Source organism: Geotrypetes seraphini, chromosome 2 (genome assembly GCF_902459505.1).
Source record: "Geotrypetes seraphini chromosome 2, aGeoSer1.1, whole genome shotgun sequence".
NCBI classification, from domain to species: Eukaryota; Metazoa; Chordata; class Amphibia; order Gymnophiona; family Dermophiidae; genus Geotrypetes; species Geotrypetes seraphini.
Window position 1 is genome coordinate 6,653,176 of NC_047085.1, and position 18,048 is coordinate 6,671,223.

The window sequence follows — 18,048 nt, forward strand, 5'->3', positions numbered from 1 at the left end:
GGGAAGGAGGAGATGTGTCAGCGTCCCCATATAGGAGGCGCCTGGGTCCACCCACCCTCCCCACCCTCACTACACAACTGACCTGACGTCCTTAAATACAGTGCAGACTAGTTTTAAAGATGGCAAATTATCCCTGTCAACTGCTAAGCAAGTTGTTTATAGGAGTGCCCACAAAATAGCCACCTTTGTGCTTAGCTGTCGGTGCGGCCTTAACTAGTGAAGTGCCACTGAATATCAGTGAATAACCCTACAGAGGCAATTTAACTGGTCAGGTGCCTCTCCTAAGAGGATAAATCACTTTGAATATCGACCCCTATGAGTTTTTACATAATGCCCTTGTATTCCACCAAAGAAGAACCCAAAGTTATTCAAGGAGATTTTCCACAAGGAGAACTGTTCCATCAGTTGGTAATGGAACCCTCTCGAGATGAGGTCATACTGGACTTAGTGCTTACAAACGGGGAAAGTGTTTCTGATGTTACAGTGGACGATCATCTGGCATCCAGTGATCATTGCATGGTACGATTTAATATTAAGATGGGTATAGAGAGGGTTCATTCAAAAGCAAAGGTTCTAGACTTAAAAAAAACTAACTTTGTTCGGATGGGGCATTATGTCAAGGAATTATTGTCTTGGTAGGAACATCTGGAAGGAGTGTAAATGCAGTGGGCAAAACTGAAAGGAGTAATTGTAAGAGCGACAAACCTTTTTGTGAGGCAAGTAAGTAAAAGTAAGAGGAAAAGAAGGCCACTTTGGTTCTCAAAAGTAGTAGCTGAGAAGGTAAGGAATAAGAGGTTAGCTTTCATAAACTACAATAGATCGCAGAAAGAGGAAGACAGGCAAAAATATCTGGAAAAGTTAAGAGAGGCTGGTCATGTAGTCAGGAAAGCAAAGATGCAAATGGAAGAAAAAATAGCTGACATGGTAAAACAGAGAGACAAGACATTTTTTTAGATATATTAGCTATAGGAAGAAGTGCAAAAGTGGCATTGTGAGACTCAAAGGTAAAGGGGAGGAATATGTAGAAGCTGATAAAGAAAAGGCCGAAATGCTTAACAAATATTTATGTTCTGTGTTCACGGCTGAAGCGCTGGGAGCGGGACCACAGAAGACAAACATGAATAGGGATGGAGGAGTGGTAGACCCTGATCGATTTTCAGAGGGTTGTGTTTGTGAGGAGCTAGCTAAAATAAAGGCAGACAAAGCAATGGGGCTGGATGGTGTACATCCTAGGGTGCTGAAGGAAATTAGGGAAGTTCTGATGGCTTTGCTGACTGACCTTTTCAACGAGTTTCTAGAGTCGGGAGTGGTACTTGAGGACTGACAAAGGGCGAATATGGTCCCTCTCTACAAAAGTGGAAGTAAGTAAGTAAGTAAGTAAGTAAGTAAGAATAGTCTTCCACTTCAGGTTATTGAGGCCAGAAGCGTGCAAGATTTTAAGGCCAAATGGGACAAACATGTGGGATCTATCCGCAAAGATAGATAGGGAGGGTCATTGGAGTGGGCAGACTTGATGGGCCGTGGCCCTTATCTGCCGTCTATTTCTATGTTTCTATGTTTTAAGGAAGAAGTAGGGAATTATAGGCCGATAAGTCTGACTTCTGTGGTAAGCAAATTAATGAAACACTTTTAAAACAGAGAATGGTCAAGTTTCTGGAATCCTGTGGATTACAGGACTGGAGGCAACATGGATTCACTAGAGATAAGTCTTGTCAGACAAATCACCCAGTCAATTTCTTTGACTGGGTGACCAGAGAATTGGATAGAGGATGTATGCTAGATGTGGTGTAATTAGATTTTAGCAAAGCCTTTGACAGTGTTCCACACTGAGTGCCCTTGGGATGGGTCCCAAAGTGACGGGTTGGGTCAGGAACTGGTTGAGTGGAAGGTGACAAAGGGTAGTGATCAATGGAGATCGCTCTGAGGAAAGGGATGTTACCAGTGGTTTGCCTCAAGGTTCTGTTCATGGGCCTGTTCTTTTTAATATTTTTATAAATGATATTGCTGAAGAGTTGTCGGGTAAGATTTGCCTCTTTGCGGATGATACCAAAATCTGCAAAAGAGTAGATACGCCGGATAGTGTGAATAACATGAAGAAAGACCTGGCAAAGCTTGAAGAATGGTCTGAAATTTAATGCTAAAATTTAATGCTAAGAAATGCAAGGTCATGCATTTGGGCTGCAAAAACCCGAGGGAACAATACAGTTTAGGGGGTGAAGAATTAATGTGCACGATGGAAGAGCGGGACTTGAGTGTGATTGTAGATGATGACCTTAAGGTGGCCAAACAGGTTGAAAAGGAGACGACGAAAGCTAGAAGGATGCTAGTTTGCATAGGGAGAGGTTTGGCCAGTAGGAAAAAGGAGGTATTGATGCCCCTGTATAAGGCTTTGGTGAGACCTCATTTAAAATATTGTGTACAATTCTGGAGGCCGCATCTTCAAAAATATATAAAAAGGATGGAGTTGGTCCAGAGGAAGGCTACTAAAATGGTGTGTGGTCTTCGTGATAAGGCGTATGGGGTCAGACTTAAAGATCTCAATCTGTAGACTTTGGAGGAAAGGCAGAAGAGGGGAAAGGAAATACTGTTTTACAGAAAGGGTGGTAGATGCGTGGAACAGTCTCTTCTGGAAGAGGTGGTGGAAACAGAGGCTGTGTCTGAATTCAAGAGGGCCTGGGATAGGCACGTGAGATCTCTCAGAGAGAGAAAAAGATAATGGTTACTGTGGATGGGCCATGTGGCCTTTATCTGCCGTCATGTTTCTAAAATATGTAATCAGATTCAAGAACATTCATGTAATACAAATGAAAGCATTCAAAGTGCAGCACAATATAATACAATTCTTACATAATAGAATTACCTGATAAACTGGTTCAATGAAGTATACAATTTAGCACATCAGTAGAAGCAACAGATAATAAATAAAACCTCAAAAAAATCTCAATATCTATGTTTAAAAAACATTTAGAAAAGATTTCATATCATTTCATATAATTAATTTTGATCCTTAAATCCAAACAGCCTGGTAAGAATGAGATCTTTTCAGTATATCTCCTAGCTAATAGCACACTGACACAAGGTATTCAATGCTTACAAATTGCTCAAGGCCAGTGTGAAGTCCTTCAAAACACTTGTTTTGGTCTTTTTATTGACGTTTTGGTGGAGGAAACTACCATTCTAGGATTTAAGGGAAATTTGGACGCACATCTTCTTGCAGGACACATTGAGGGATACGAGTGACTAATGTATACACCAGGGTACGCCTGGCTGAGCCTCCGCATGTGCGGATCACCAGACTGGATGGACCACAGGTCATAGTAACATAGTAACATAGTAGATGACGGCAGATAAAGACCCGAATGGTCCATCCAGTCTGCCCAACCTGATTCAATTTAAAATTTTTTTTTTTTTTTTTTTTTCTTCTTAGCTATTTCTGGGCGAGAATCCAAAGCTTTACCCGGTACTGTGCTTGGGTTCCAACTGCCGAAATCTCTGATAAGACTTACTCCAGCCCATCTACACCCTCCCAGCCATTGAAGCCCTCCCCTGCCCATCCTCCACCAAACGGCCATACACAGACACAGACCGTACAAGTCTGCCCAGTAACTGGCCTAGTTCAATCTTTAATATTATTTTCTGATTCTAAATCTTCTGTGTTCATCCCATGCTTCTTTGAACTCAGTCACAGTTTTACTCTCCACCACCTCTCTCGGGAGCGCATTCCAGGCATCCACCACCCTCTCCGTAAAGTAGAATTTCCTAACATTGCCCCTGAATCTACCACCCCTCAACCTCAAATTATGTCCTCTGGTTTTACCATTTTCCTTTCTCAGGAAAAGATTTTGTTCTACGTTAATACCCTTTAAGTATTTGAACGTCTGAATCATATCTCCCCTGTCTCTCCTTTCCTCTAGGGTATACATATTCAGGGCTTCCAGTCTCTCCTCATATGTCTTCTGGTGCAAGCCTCCTATCATTTTCGTCGCCCTCCTCTGGACTGCCTCAAGTCTTCTTACGTCTTTCGCCAGATACGGTCTCCAAAACTGAACACAATACTCCAAGTGGGGCCTCACCAATGACCTGTACAGGGGCATCAACACCTTCTTTCTTCTACTGACTACGCCTCTCTTTATACAGCCCAGAATCCTTCTGGCAGCAGCCACTGCCTTGTCACACTGTTTTTTCGCCTTTAGATCTTCGGACACTATCACCCCAAGGTCCCTCTCCCCGTCCGTGCATATCAGCTTCTCTCCTCCCAGCATATACGGTTCCTTCCTATTATTAATCCCCAAATGCATTACTCTGCATTTCTTTGCATTGAATTTTAGTTGCCAGGCATTAGACCATTCCTCTAACTTTTGCAGATCCTTTTTCATATTTTCCACTCCCTCTTCGGTGTCTACTCTGTTACAAATCTTGGTATCATCTGCAAAAAGGCACACTTTTCCTTCTAACCCTTCAGCAATGTCACTTACATACATATTGAACAGGATTGGCCCCAGCACCGAACCCTGAGGGACTCCACTAGTCACCTTTCCTTCCTTCGAGCGACTTCCATTAACCACCACCCTCTGGCGTCTGTCCGACAGCCAGTTTCTGACCCAGTTCACCACTTTGGGTCCTAACTTCAGCCCTTCAAGTTTGTTCAACAGCCTCCTATGAGGAACTGTATCAAAGGCTTTGCTGAAATCCAAGTAAATTACATCTAGCATATGTCCTCGATCCAGCTCTCTGGTCACCCAATCAAAAAATTCAATCAGGTTCGTTTGGCACGATTTACCTTTTGTAAAGCCATGTTGCCTCGGATCCTGTAACCCGATGTAGGCATTTCTTATGTTTTGAAGCAGTTCACACGTGTATGTATTGTATACCCTGTTTCAAGGTGTTTTACTAGTCCTGGTTATAGGGACTGATTGTGTCCTTGATGCAGTCCAGCTGCCAACACATGTTGGGTGATGGCTGAAACATCTGTATGGTAGGACAATACATCATTAGATGCATCAGCGTATCTAGGCCTACCCAGAAAAGGAGAACACAGTGTTTGCTTTTGAGACCGCAGGCTTTGCAGTTAGGAACGACTTTCGTTCTGCACTATCCTTGCAAATGTGTCCTGGTATCTCAACAGAACAGATATGTTTTTTTTGAGCCGCAGCAGTTATCTAAATTTATTGCCACTAAAGGTCAATTAACCTCTTCATCGTGACGATTGAATCCAATAGTTCTGCTCAATGATAAATGGTTCTGAAGTAATCAAGCCGAGTCTCTATTTTCTTTTTTTTTTTCACTTATCCTCATGAACTTTCTCAGTCTATTCTTAGCTCCGTTCTCTGTAATTGTGGACTAACCATACTTTGATAAGTTGTTTATTTTCCTAAAAGTAGGGATCAAGTGTTTTTGATCCTTTATGATGAAAATGATTTCAGTTCATGTATTTTTGCTTTTTGACTGATATTATTGTCAAATGTTTGAAAATTATAAAAAAATAATTTATTTATTTTTTTTTTTTTTAAAAGGACATAGCTAAGAAGAAAAAATTAAAAAATTTAAATTGAATCAGGTTGGGCAGACTGGATGGACCATTCGGGTCTTTATCTGCTGTCATCTACTATGTTACTATGTTTTTAACATGCCTCGTCACTAAAGATTGCTTTTTGAAATAAATTTTCCTTGGTACATTGGTGATTGTGAGCCCACCAGGACAGATAGGGAAAACGCTTGATGTACCTCAACTACAGAAAAGGAAATTACAAGGCCATGAGGAAAATGGTGGGGAAAAAGCTCAGCAACAGCTCAGGGAAGGTGAAGACCGTAGAGGAAGCCTGGGCCATGCTCAAGGGCACGGTGCACGAGGCACAAGACCTATACGTCCCAAGGTTTAGAAAAGGGTGCAAAAAGAATCGAGCTAGAAATCCAGCGTGGATAACAAATGCAGTAAGAAAGGTGATAAGTGACAAGAAATCATCTTTCAGAAAATGGAAAAAGGACCCAACAAAAGAAAACCAGAAGGAGTACAAAAGACACCAGAAGGAATGCCATCGAGAAGTTAGGAAAGCAAAGAGAGAATATGAGGAAAGACTGGCAGGAGAAGCAAGAAACTTCAAACCCTTCTTCAGGTATGTGAAGGGGAAACAACCAGCCAGAGAGGAAGTGGGGCCACTGGACGACGGAGACAGGAAAGGAGTAGTAAAGGAGGAAAAAGAGATAGCTGACAGGTTAAATAAGTTCTTCTCGTCAGTCTTCACGAGAGAGGACACATCCAATATCCCAGAACCCGAGGAGATTATAAACGGAGACCACGACGAAAAGCTGGTCCACCTAGAGGCGAGCCGAGAAGATGTCCTCTGACAGATAGACAGCGGAACTATCCGCAACTACCAAGAGCACACAGACCCGATCCAACCAAGAGTGTGAGCTCCACCTCCCCCTGCAGTCCACTAGGAAGATCAACTGTTTTTTTACACCTAAGCAGCAACAGGATCAGCCACCACTACCGAGAGCCCTTTGCCCTGATCCAGCCAAACAAGTAAGCTCTTCCCCCAGCATTCCGTTGGAAAAATCAATATGCTTGCTTTTAAATATTATCAGAAGTAGGAGATCAACTGCTTTTACACCTAAGCAGCACCAAGACCAGCCGCCACTATCGAGAGCTTTTGTCCCAATCCAACCAGACGTGTATGCTCTTCACCATACAATTTTGTTGGAGAGATCAATCTGCCTGCTTTTAAATATCAGCAGCATTGGGAAAACAACTGCTTTTACACCTAAACAGCAACGGGTCTATCCGCAACCACCAAGAACCCACAGACCCGAACCTGCCAGGAATGTGAGATCCGCCCCCCCCTACAATTCGATAAGAAGATCAACTGTTTTTACACCTAAGCAGCTTTGGGACCAACCGCAACTTCCAAGAGCCCATAGACCAGATCATGACAGGAGTGTGAGCTCCACACCTCCTGCAGTCTGCTAGGAAGATCAACTGCTTTAACACCTAAGTAGCAGCAAGACCAGCTGCCTATAATAGGAGCCCTTGCCCCGATCCAACCAGGCATGTGAGCTCCTCCCCCTATATCCCGTTTAAGAGATCAATCTACCTGCTTTAAATATCAGCAGCAGTAGAAAAACAACTGCTTTTACATACAAGCAGCAGCGAGACCTACCGCAACCACCAAGAGCCCACAGACCCGATCCTGCCAGGAGTGGGAACTCCTCCCCCTGCAATCCATTGGAGAGATCAATCTGCCTGCTTTTAAATATCAGCAGCAGTGGAGATCAACTGCTTTTACACCTAAGCAGAAACGAGACCAGCCACAACCACCGAGAGCACACAGACCCGATCCTACCAAGAGTGTGAACTCTTCCCCCCATTCGGCTCCGGGCGGCTTTCCCGCAGAGGAGAGAATCCTGCATTCACCGTGGGCCTCATCTGGGGCAGCATCCTTGGAGCGGCTGGGGCACGGGCAGTGTGTCTGGGAGGGAATGCATGGATGGTAGAACATCGCAGGGGAGGAGACATAGGCATCCTGGGACTGTCTGCCAAGTCTCTTCCCTGAAGAAGTCCTTTCTGGAAACGTCAATCGCTCCTCCTAAACTTACTTGCTCCACTTCATCACTGACGCTGAAACCGTGGATTGAAGACAAAGTTTTATTTTATTTTTCTTTCCAGCTTATGATTTATCTTTAATCTTATCTATTGTTTTGCCTTTTGTCTTTGTTTTGTTCTATTTCTATCATTTAAATTTCTCCAGAATTCTACTGTTCAACGACTCCCCCTTCTGCTTCTATTCCTTTCTCTCCTCTCTTCTACCTTCCAAAGTATTTAGATCAATGCTGTCTTGTTAAAATGTTTATTTTATTTTTATTTTTCTTCTAACTCTACTTTTCACTTCTCTATTACCCTCCAGGTACTTTAGTTAGATTGTGAGCCTTCGGGACAGTAAGGGAATTTTTCAAGTACCTTTCTTATTTCTAATCTTAATGTATATTTTCTGTAAACCGCTTAGAACCTAACGGATGTAGCGGTATATAAGAAATAAATTACATTACATTACATTACATAGACAGACTGAAGAGCGACAAATCACCAGGTCCGGACGGCATCCACCCAAGGGTAATAAAAGAACTGAGAAACGAAATAGCGGAAACACTTCGTCAAATATGTAATCTATCCATGAAGACTGGGGAAATACCAGAGGACTGGAAAATAGCAAATGTCACACCCATCTTTAAGAAGGGATCAAGGGGAGACCCAGGAAACTACAGGCCGGTAAGCCTGACCTCGGTCCCGGGAAATATGATGGAAGCACTGGTCAAGGACACAATCTGCGAGCACATAGAAAAAAATGGACAACTGAAGGAGAGCCAACACGGCTTCTGCAAGGGTAGGTCATGCCTCATGAACCTACTGCACTTCTTTGAGGGGATAAGCAGCCGGATGGATAAAGGGGAAGCCATAGACATCATATATCTTGACTTCCAAAAAGCCTTCGACAAGGTACCCCACGAAAGGCTGCTAAAGAAGCTGTGAAATCACGGGGTGCAAGGGGATGTCCACCGATGGATTAGACACTGGCTGGCGGGCAGAAAACAGAGGGTTGGAGTAAAAGGGCATTACTCAGACTGGCTTTGGGTCACGAGCGGAGTTCCACAGGGATCGGTGTTAGGACCGCTTCTATTCAACGTGTTTATCAACGACCTGGAGACGGGGACGAAATGTGAGGTCATTAAATTTTCTGATGACACCAAACTCTGTAACAGGGTCAAAACCATGGAGGATTGTGAGGACCTGCAAAGGGACTTGACAAGACTGGAGGAATGGGCAAAAAAGTGGCAAATGAGTTTCAACATAGAGAAATGCAAGGTCATGCACGTAGGAAATAAAGAACCCGATGTTCAGCTACAAAATGGGGGGAATATTGCTAGGGGCGAGCAACTTTGAAAGAGACCTGGGGTTGATGGTGGACACAACTTTGAAACCATCAGCGCAGTGTGCGACAGCCTCAAAGAGAGCAAACAGAATGCTGGGCATCATCAAAAAGGGTATCACTACCAGGACAAAGGAAGTTATCATGCCGCTGTATCGTGCAATGGTGCGCCCTCACCTGGAGTATTGTGTCCAGTACTGGTCGCCGTACCTCAAGAAAGACATGGCTGTACTCGAGGGAGTCCAGAGAAGAGCGACTAAGCTGATAAGAGGTATGGAAAACTTTACATACGCCGACAGGTTGAAAATGCTGGGGCTGTTCTCCCTGGAGAAGAGGAGACTTAGAGGAGACATGATAGAAACCTTCAAGATCCTGAAGGGCATAGAGAAAGTGGATAAGGACAGATTCTTCGAACTGCGAGGGACCACGAGCACCAGGGGTCACTCGGAGAAATTGAAAGGGGACAGGTTTAGAACCAATGCTAGGAAGTTCTTTTTTACCCAGAGGGTGGTGGACGCATGGAATGCTCTTCCGGAGGTTGTAGTAGGCGAGAGCACAGTAAAGGGGTTTAAGGAAGGTTTGGATAGGTACCTAAAGGATAAAGGGATTGAGGGGTACAGATAGCAGCAGAGGTAGGTTATAGAAGTAGAGATAAATTATAAAGGTCAAGAATTCACTTCACAGGTCGGGGACCTGGTGGGCCACCGCGGGAGCGGGCTGCTGGGCGAGATGGACCTCCGGTCTGACCCAGTGGAGTCAACTTCTTGTGTTCTTACCTGTGTGTAAACCGCTTTGAGTGAGGTGGTAAAACTACAAAAAGGCGGTATACAAGTCCCAACCCCTTTCCCTGATGTCATAATGCCTCATTCCACCAATAAGGGCCAACCTCATCAGTGATGTCACAATGGCTTCATTGTTCTATACTTAGCTCACTTCTGATACTGTATCGGAGGACAGTATAGTCTAGCGGTTAAAGCTACAGCCTCAGCACCCCGACGCTGCTCCTTGTGACCCTGGGCAAGTCATTTAATCCCCCCATTGCCACAGGTACATTAGATCAGTGTTTTTCAACCACTGTTCCGCGGCACACTAGTGTGCCGCGAGATGTTGCCTGGTGTGCCGTAGGGCCGCCATCAGGGCAGTACTACAAGTCCTGCATTCAGGGGCCCGGAGCTGACAGGGGGCCCGAGGCAGGGGCACCAGTAGCTCGCCAAGGCAAAGTGAGTCGATCACCCAGGACTCACTTTGTCTTGGCGATCTAATCTATCGAGCCGATAAGTCTTCTTCTCCCCAACGTCAAGTCTGCAGTCGGAGAGGAAGTTCGGGCCAGCCAATCGCTGCCTGGCTGGGCGGAACTTCCTCTCCGATTGCAGAATTGACGTCAGGGAGAGCATGCGTCGGCGTCGGCTTTGGGGTCTGTTATCCATTGGTGGGTCCTGTTCCCCGATGGCAGCGGCAGTGGCAGTGGCTTGGGGAACGGCAGGGAGAAAGAAAGAAAGGGGGCAGGCAGGGAGACAGAAGGAAAGAAGAGAAACAGAAAAAAAGAAAGAAAGGTCAGGGAGAGAGGAAGAAAAAGTTGGGGGAGGGAATGAGGTGTGGAGGAGAGAAAGCATACAGGCTGATAGAAGGGAAGAAAGATTGGATGCACAGTCAGAAGAAGAAAGTGCAACCAGAAATCACCAGACAAGGTAGGAAAAATGATTTTATTTTAAATTTAGCAAAGTGGAGGCAGTATTACCACAGTTTTCAAAGGAATTTGCCCAAATAACTTAATAGTTAACTGGGTAAATTCCCAGAGATGAAAACTTCCCTTCACTTACTATGCACAGTTCTGAATTTATATCTGCTGTCTATATTTTACAATATGGTCCCCTTTTACTAAACCGCAATAGTGGTTTTTAGCGCAGGGAGCCTATGAGCGTCAAGAGCAGCGCTGGGCATTCAGCGCAGCTCCCTGCGCTAAAAACTGCTATTGTGGTTTAATAAAAAGGATGGAGGGTATATTTGTCTATTTTTGTATGCTATAAAAACCAAATACAGAGAGAGACTGAGAGCTGTTGACGAAGAGCTACGTGTGTGTCTTTCTTCGATTCCAGCCAGAATATCAGCTTTGTGTTCAGCCAAACAGGCCCAGGTTTCGCACTGAATAAAGTATTTTATAATTTTTATTTCGTAATAAAGTAATTATAAAATACTTTCTTTGTGTTTATTTGATTCCTATTCAAGAGAATTACTTTATATATAGTCAATATAGGCAGAGAGTTAAATTTTTTAACATTTTCTAATGGTGGTGTGCCTCGTGATTTTTTTCATGAAACAAGTGTGCCTTTGCCCAAAAAATTTGAAAAACACTGCATTAGATAGATTGTGAGTCCACCGGGACAGACATGGAAAATGCTTGAAGTACCTGTATGTAAACTGCTTTCCCTTATTTGCCACTAGTTGGTCGTTTGAGCTGTTATTTCCTGACATTTGGATTTCTGCCTCTTTGTATTTTCCATATTTTGTAAGAAGATCTAGAAGGGAGTCTTGCAATCGGATTACCGTAAATATCAGTCCTGTAAGAATCAAAGCACAAAATGCCCCACCAGTAGACGTGGTGGAAGCCAACACTGTGTTGGATTTTGGAGATGTGGAGGGCAGAAGTGGGACAGGAACTAGAATGGAGTTCAGTTGATGTTGGCTGTGTCTAGACATTTGTATAGACTTCTCTACCCAGGATGATAGTAACAGACAGTTGTCCAGCCTGGTCAGCCCCGTTGAGATTCTTCCATGGCTATTCTGTCTTCATTATCTGTGCTATTGTATTAAGCATTTGAGTTCTTATTCTGCTAAAACCCAACTAAGAAGCATTAGTAGTGACTCACAAGGGATTGTTGAGGTCTGGGCTATTTCCAACACGGATCTCTGCCCCCGTCAATCGCGTTGAGCAGCAGTCTATGCGATTCGCCACCACAACAGCCGCAATTTTCTTGGACTCCTGCAAATCCAGCTGCCACCAGGGACGGTTATCATGGGAAGTGTGGGTACAGGAGTACTCGTGGTAATTACCGTTCTGATTTCCGTCGATGGCAAACTTGGGAACCCCACTGGCCATCAAGGAGCTCTGCGTAGCCACTCCTTTTCGTGCTATGTTCTCTGAAACCCAAATGGAAAAATGTAACAAGACGTGTATTATTGTTGGGGTCAGAATGATAAGAATAAACACAAAGTTCACAAACAAAGTCAAAGAGTCTGCAAACACAAGAGGTGGAGCTCTAGTTCCTGGAGGTTCAGGAGATTTCTGTTGACAATTATATAAAGAAAGTTTACTTTACAATATTCCATACAATAGAAAGATATTAGGTACAAAAAGTCTGTGTCAAAAGTATTATAGTGATGACATCATGTGTACACGGGGTGAGACCAGGGCCCAACAAGGGCTGTATTTTGGCCTTAAGTGAGTTTAAAATCTGTAAATTAAGACATAATTTGCAGTATACCTGTATTTGAATGTAATTGTAGCTGTTTAAACCTTAAACCTCAAGTGGCTCGAATATAGAGAATGATAAGAACATAAGAATTGCTTTACTGGGACAGATTGAAGGTCCATCAAGCCCAGTATTCTGTTTCCAACAGTGGCCAACCCAGAATCCAAGTACCTGGCAGCCCCAAACCCAAAGAGTAACAACATTCCAGATCTGAGATTCTGATGTCACAATGTCTCATTCCACGAATGGGAGCCAACCTCATCAGTGATGTCACAATGGTTGGATTGTCCTACACTTGGATCGCTTTTGCTACATTTCGATTTCTAGAGAGGTGCAATGGTTAAAGCCACAGGCTCAGTATCCTGAGGTTGTGGGTTCAAACCCAAGCTGCTCCTTGTAACTCTGGGCATGTCACTTAATCCCCCCATTGCCCCAGGTACATTAGATAGACTGTGAGCCCACTGGAACAGATAGGGATAATGCTTGAGTACCTGTATGTAAACTGCTTTGAGTGTGGTTGTAAAACTACAAAATGGCTGTATACAAATCCCTTTCCCTGATGTCATAATGCCTCATTCCACCAATGCCTAAGAACCAACCTCACCAGTGATGTCACAATGGCTGGGTTGTCCTATACTTGGCTCACATAAGAACATAAGAATTGACGTACTGGGATAGATTGAAGTTCCATCAAGTCCAGTATCCTGTTTCCAACAATGGGAAACCCAGGTCCCAAGTATCTGGCATAAACCCAAAGAGTAGCAACATTCCAGAGCTGAGCTTATGATGTCATACTGCCTCATTCCACCAATGCCTAAGAGCCAAACTCATCAGTGATGTCACAACGGCTGGATTGTCCTATACTCGGCTTATTTAAGAACATAAGAATTGCCATACTGGGATAGACAGAAGGTCTATCAAGCCCAGTATCCTGTTTCCAACAGTGGCTAACCCAGGTCCCAAGTACGTAGCTAGATCCCAAGGAGTAAAACAGGAATAAGCAGTGGATTTCCCCAAGATAATACTGTAGAATAATCTGGGGTCCTTCGGTGCCTTTCACCCTTCTGGACACTGCCACAAACTGGTTAGCAGTAAAACATAGAACATGAGGTAAGGGTGTGCCTGCAGGAAAGCTTATCCACCTAGTATGTGAGCGTGAGTAGGACTTACTTAATTTCTGGCCTATTGAAGAAAAATAAGCTGTCATTGGGTTGGCATTAAGAGAAGTTAAGTAATGGAAAAAGAATCAGTACTCCCAACCACAAATGTCCTCTCTTTGTTAATGTGCAGTCTAATTTCCTATTATGCACTTGGGAAGGCTCTTGGGGGTGATCGTTATGTAAGAACACCTGATTTGGGGCTCATCTAACTGGATGTTGCTCCTTCCTGAATCTATCAGCAGTAACCTCTACGCATGTGTTGGTATGAATTTGCTGTACTCCTTCGCTGGCTGACTGCAAGTTGTTCGATTAAAGTACCGTACATACATACTCATAACTCCTCTGTACCATGAAAAACACTGCCAGGAAGAACATAAGAATAGCTTTACTGGGTCAGACCAACGGTCCATCTAGACCAATATCCCATCTTCACGGAGGCCAATCCAAGTCACAAGTACCTGGCAAAAACCAAAATAGTAGCAACATTCCAGAATCTCAAAGAGTATCAAGATTCCAGAATCCCAAATAGTACTAACATTCCATGTGGATTCTCCAAAGAATAGCAAGATTCCATATAGAATCCCAAAGAGTAGCAACATTCCAGAATCTCAAAAAATAACAAGATTAAGAACATAAGAATAGCCTTACTGGGTCAGACCAATGGTCCATCTAGCCCAGTAACCCATCTTCGCGGAGGCCAATCCAAGTCACAAGTACAACCCAAATAGTAGAAGCATTCCATGATAAAACACAGTCTGCATTACAGTGCGAGTTCCCTTCTCAGCAGTTGAACGTAGACATCACCCAGTTGAATAGCAACTATTTTCTGCATGTCGAACATGTGTTACCCTCTAAAAAGTCTTCTTACAAGCAGCCTCTCAAATCCCAACTAGTGTCCCCTACCCGCAAAATACCATAAATGACAACATACAGGCCTTCCTGCGCTCCCACCAGCTTCATTCACCACCACAGTGGGTTGGATAGAAATTTAAATTTGGCATGAGTATGAGAGAAATCATCTCCCTAAAGGCACGGGGCTCCTTTTACGAAGCCGAGGTAGCAGCTTCAGCGCGCGTGACATCTCATCACACACTAACCCCCGCGCTAGCCGAAGAACTACCACCTGCTCAAGAGGAGGCGGTAGCGGCTAGCACGGCCGGTGGTTTAGCACACGCTATTACGCACCTTCGTAAAAGGAGCCCACAGAATACATGATAAATGGAAAAAGAACCATAAGAACCGTAAGAACCATCTCTGTCCCATTATAGTCACTCCTCATCCTGGCCTAAATTCTCAAAACTGAACGTTGCCTTTAACGTGGTCATTAAGCCTGCTGCAGCTGGTTTAGCGTGCACGTATTTTAGCGGCGGATTCTCAAAACGGCTTACCGCGGTCTTTTCCGAGCTTCCTAGCAGTCTCTGACTTTGCCATGCAAATGTATTACAACAAGGTCATTAATATTTAAACGAGCACTCTGAGTGATTCCCTAACTGGCTTAGAGGTAGACTTCAGAGGGACTGGCTTAGAGGTAGACTTCAGAGGGTAGTGGTAAACGGTACCCTCTCCGATACGACGGAGGTGATCAGCGGAGTGCCGCAGGGCTCGGTCTTGGGCCCAATCCTATTTAACATCTTCGTAAGAGACTTGGCTGAGGGGCTTCGAGGTAAAATTATATTATTCGCCGATGACGCCAAACTATGCAACATGGTAGGCAGCCGCACAACAGATGAAAGCACAGTGCCCGACAAAAGCTCAATGCCCGACAGTATGACGCAGGACCTACTCCTGCTGGAACATTGGCCAAAGACTTGGCAACTAAGTTTCAATGCCAAAAAATGCAAGGTCATGCACCTTGGCGGCAAAAATCCATGCAGGACTTACACCCTAAATGGTGAGATCCTAGCAAGGACTGTAGCAGAACGTGACTTGGGGTGATCATTAGCGAACACATGAAGACTGCCAATCAAGTGGAGAAAGCTTCATCCAGGGCTAGACAAATCATGGGCTGTATCCGTAGAAGTTTCGTCAGCCGTAAGCCCGAGGTCATAATGCCGTTGTACAGATCCATGGTGAGACCCCATCTGGAATACTGTGTACAATTCTGGAGGCCGCATTATCAAAAAGATGTGCGGAGAGTTGAGTCGGTTCAGCGAATGGCCACCAGGATGGTCTCAGGTCTCAAGGATCTCCCGTATGAGGAACGACTGGGTAAGTTGCAGCTGTACTCACTCGAGGAATGCAGAGAGAGGGGAGACATGATCGAGACGTTCAAATATGTCACAGGCCGTATCGAGGTGGAAGAGGATCTCTTTTTCCTTAAAGGACCCACGGCAACAAGAGGGCATCCGTTGAAAATCAGGGGTGGGAAATTTCATGGCGACACCAGAAAATATTTCTTCACCGAAAGGGTGGTTGACCGCTGGAATAATCTTCCACAACACATCATTGAGGCCAGCAGCGTGCCAGATTTTAAGAAAAGATGGGATTGGCATGTGGGATCTCTTCATGGAGGTAGTTAGGGGGTGGGCCATTAGTGTGGGCAGACTAGAAGGGCCATGGCCTTTTTCTGCCATCATGTTCTATGTCTATGTTTCTAACCTCGCTGTGCTATATTTCCAAGCAAAATTTTCTGGCAGGTCTGAGCTGCCATTTTCTTACTTTCTGGTCAGTGCCTGAGCGCTGATGGCTTTCAAGTCATCAATTGCAATCCTTTATTTGTTAGTTAACGATTTCTGAAATAGATAAGTCTTTAATGTTTTCCAAAAGATTATCAGAGTAGGAAGGAGCCTAATTTCTGTAGGAAAATAATTCCAAATTTTTACAAGGGAGAATGCCAAAGAATGATAGAGCCTACCTAAAGATTTGATTCCCCTAATACAGGGGTAGGGAACTCTGGTCCTCGAGAGCCGTATTCCAGTCGGGTTTTCAGGATTTCCCCAATGAATATGCATTGAAAGCAGTGCATGCAAACAGATCTCAAGCATATTCATTGGGGAAATCCTGAAAACCCGACTGGAATACGGCTCTCGAGGACCGGAGTTCCCTGTCCTAATAGAAGGGAAGGCTAGTTTAAGTTTGTGAATTCCCCTAGAGCAGGGGTAGGCAATTCCAGTCAGGTTTTCAGGATCTCCACAATGAATATGTATGAGATTGATTTGCATGCACTGCCTCCTTGAGATGCAAATCTACCTCATGCATATTTATTGTGGATATCCTGAAAACCTGACCTGGCTCCGGCTCTTGAGGACCGGAATTGCCTACCCCTGCCCTAGAGTATAACGGATGTTGGGAGTTAAACGATAAAGTAATCAATGGGAAAAAAATCCCATATAGGATTTTGAATATAATACTGGCACATTTGAATTGGACTCTCCAATAGACCGGAAGCCAATGCAAGGCTTTCAACAAAGGAGAAACATGATCATATTTACTCTTTCCAAATATTAATTTGGCCACTGTGTTTTGAATAAGTTGCAGCCATCACAGTAACTTAGAAACACCGTAAATGAGAACAGAGAAAGACTTCCTGGTCTATCCTGTCTACGCAACAAAGTGACCAGAGCCACACCCGCCACTCCATGCAGGACTCTCATCCATGCCCAAATGCTGGCTGTGAAGTCACCACCATGCCAACCGTGGAGACAGCCAAACCTGATGGGGATGATCCATGGTTATAACTAAGAGTCACCAAAATATACCAAAATGACTGGAGGTAATTCTTTTCTTGTTTTTTTCTCTTTTCTTTATTTTTATCTACTTATAAACGGGAACAAGCCTCAGAATAGAGTATTAAGTTTTCACCCATACAGGGTTATTTCAAAGAGAAAGACATTTCTTTTCTCTTACTCACATTCACATCAGTGGCTTGAGGCCATCCTCCCTACCAATGTTCCCTCTAAGGATTGATGAGGTGTGTGCAAAAAAAAATATGCATGAGCGACAAGTTACATATTCCAAAAATTTATGAGCAGGCACGGAGGACGCATTTTTAAACAAATGTAGTTTATCCTTGTACTCCTTATGTATTTTTAATCATCTATGGATATGTTTGTATGTTTATTGTTCAAATGGTTTTATTTATTTTCCAAAATTTATTTTTGTTATACACATTGAAAATATTTGATATTGCGTTTAAATCAAAATCTCAATAAACTTGAAACGAGTGCCCATGAGATTGTGGGAGGGTTAAATACTCAAAACTTAGAAGAATAACAATTTACTTAAAGTTTTTGCTTCGCCAGCTTTCTGGTATCTTTACATACAGTGGCGTACCTAGCATATGTAACACCCGGGGCACATCATTTTTTGGCACACCCCCCCCCCCCATCTGTACGAAAACATGATTTTTAGTAACAAGCCACACGTCACACATGAGTACCTAGGAAAAGGCAGCATCTTACATATTGCAGTGAGCAGTACATCAATACACCCATTGTAAAACTAAACAAGCCAGACCAGCACAGATCAATCCTACACCATCAATCCTAACAGAAAACC

General features: G+C 43.9%; 1 protein-coding gene across 2 annotated transcripts in view; it reads right to left on the reverse strand.

Annotated features, from left to right (window-relative positions):
* LOC117355534 (fucolectin-5-like) overlaps positions 1-18,048 on the reverse strand; it is a 59,651-nt gene that overhangs the window by 25,838 nt on the left and 15,765 nt on the right. For both annotated transcript variants that reach the window (XM_033934235.1, XM_033934234.1), the window contains exon 3: positions 11,789-12,059. In XM_033934235.1, coding sequence (XP_033790126.1) covers positions 11,789-12,059 — 271 coding nt within the window. The remainder of the gene's footprint in view (positions 1-11,788; positions 12,060-18,048) is intronic.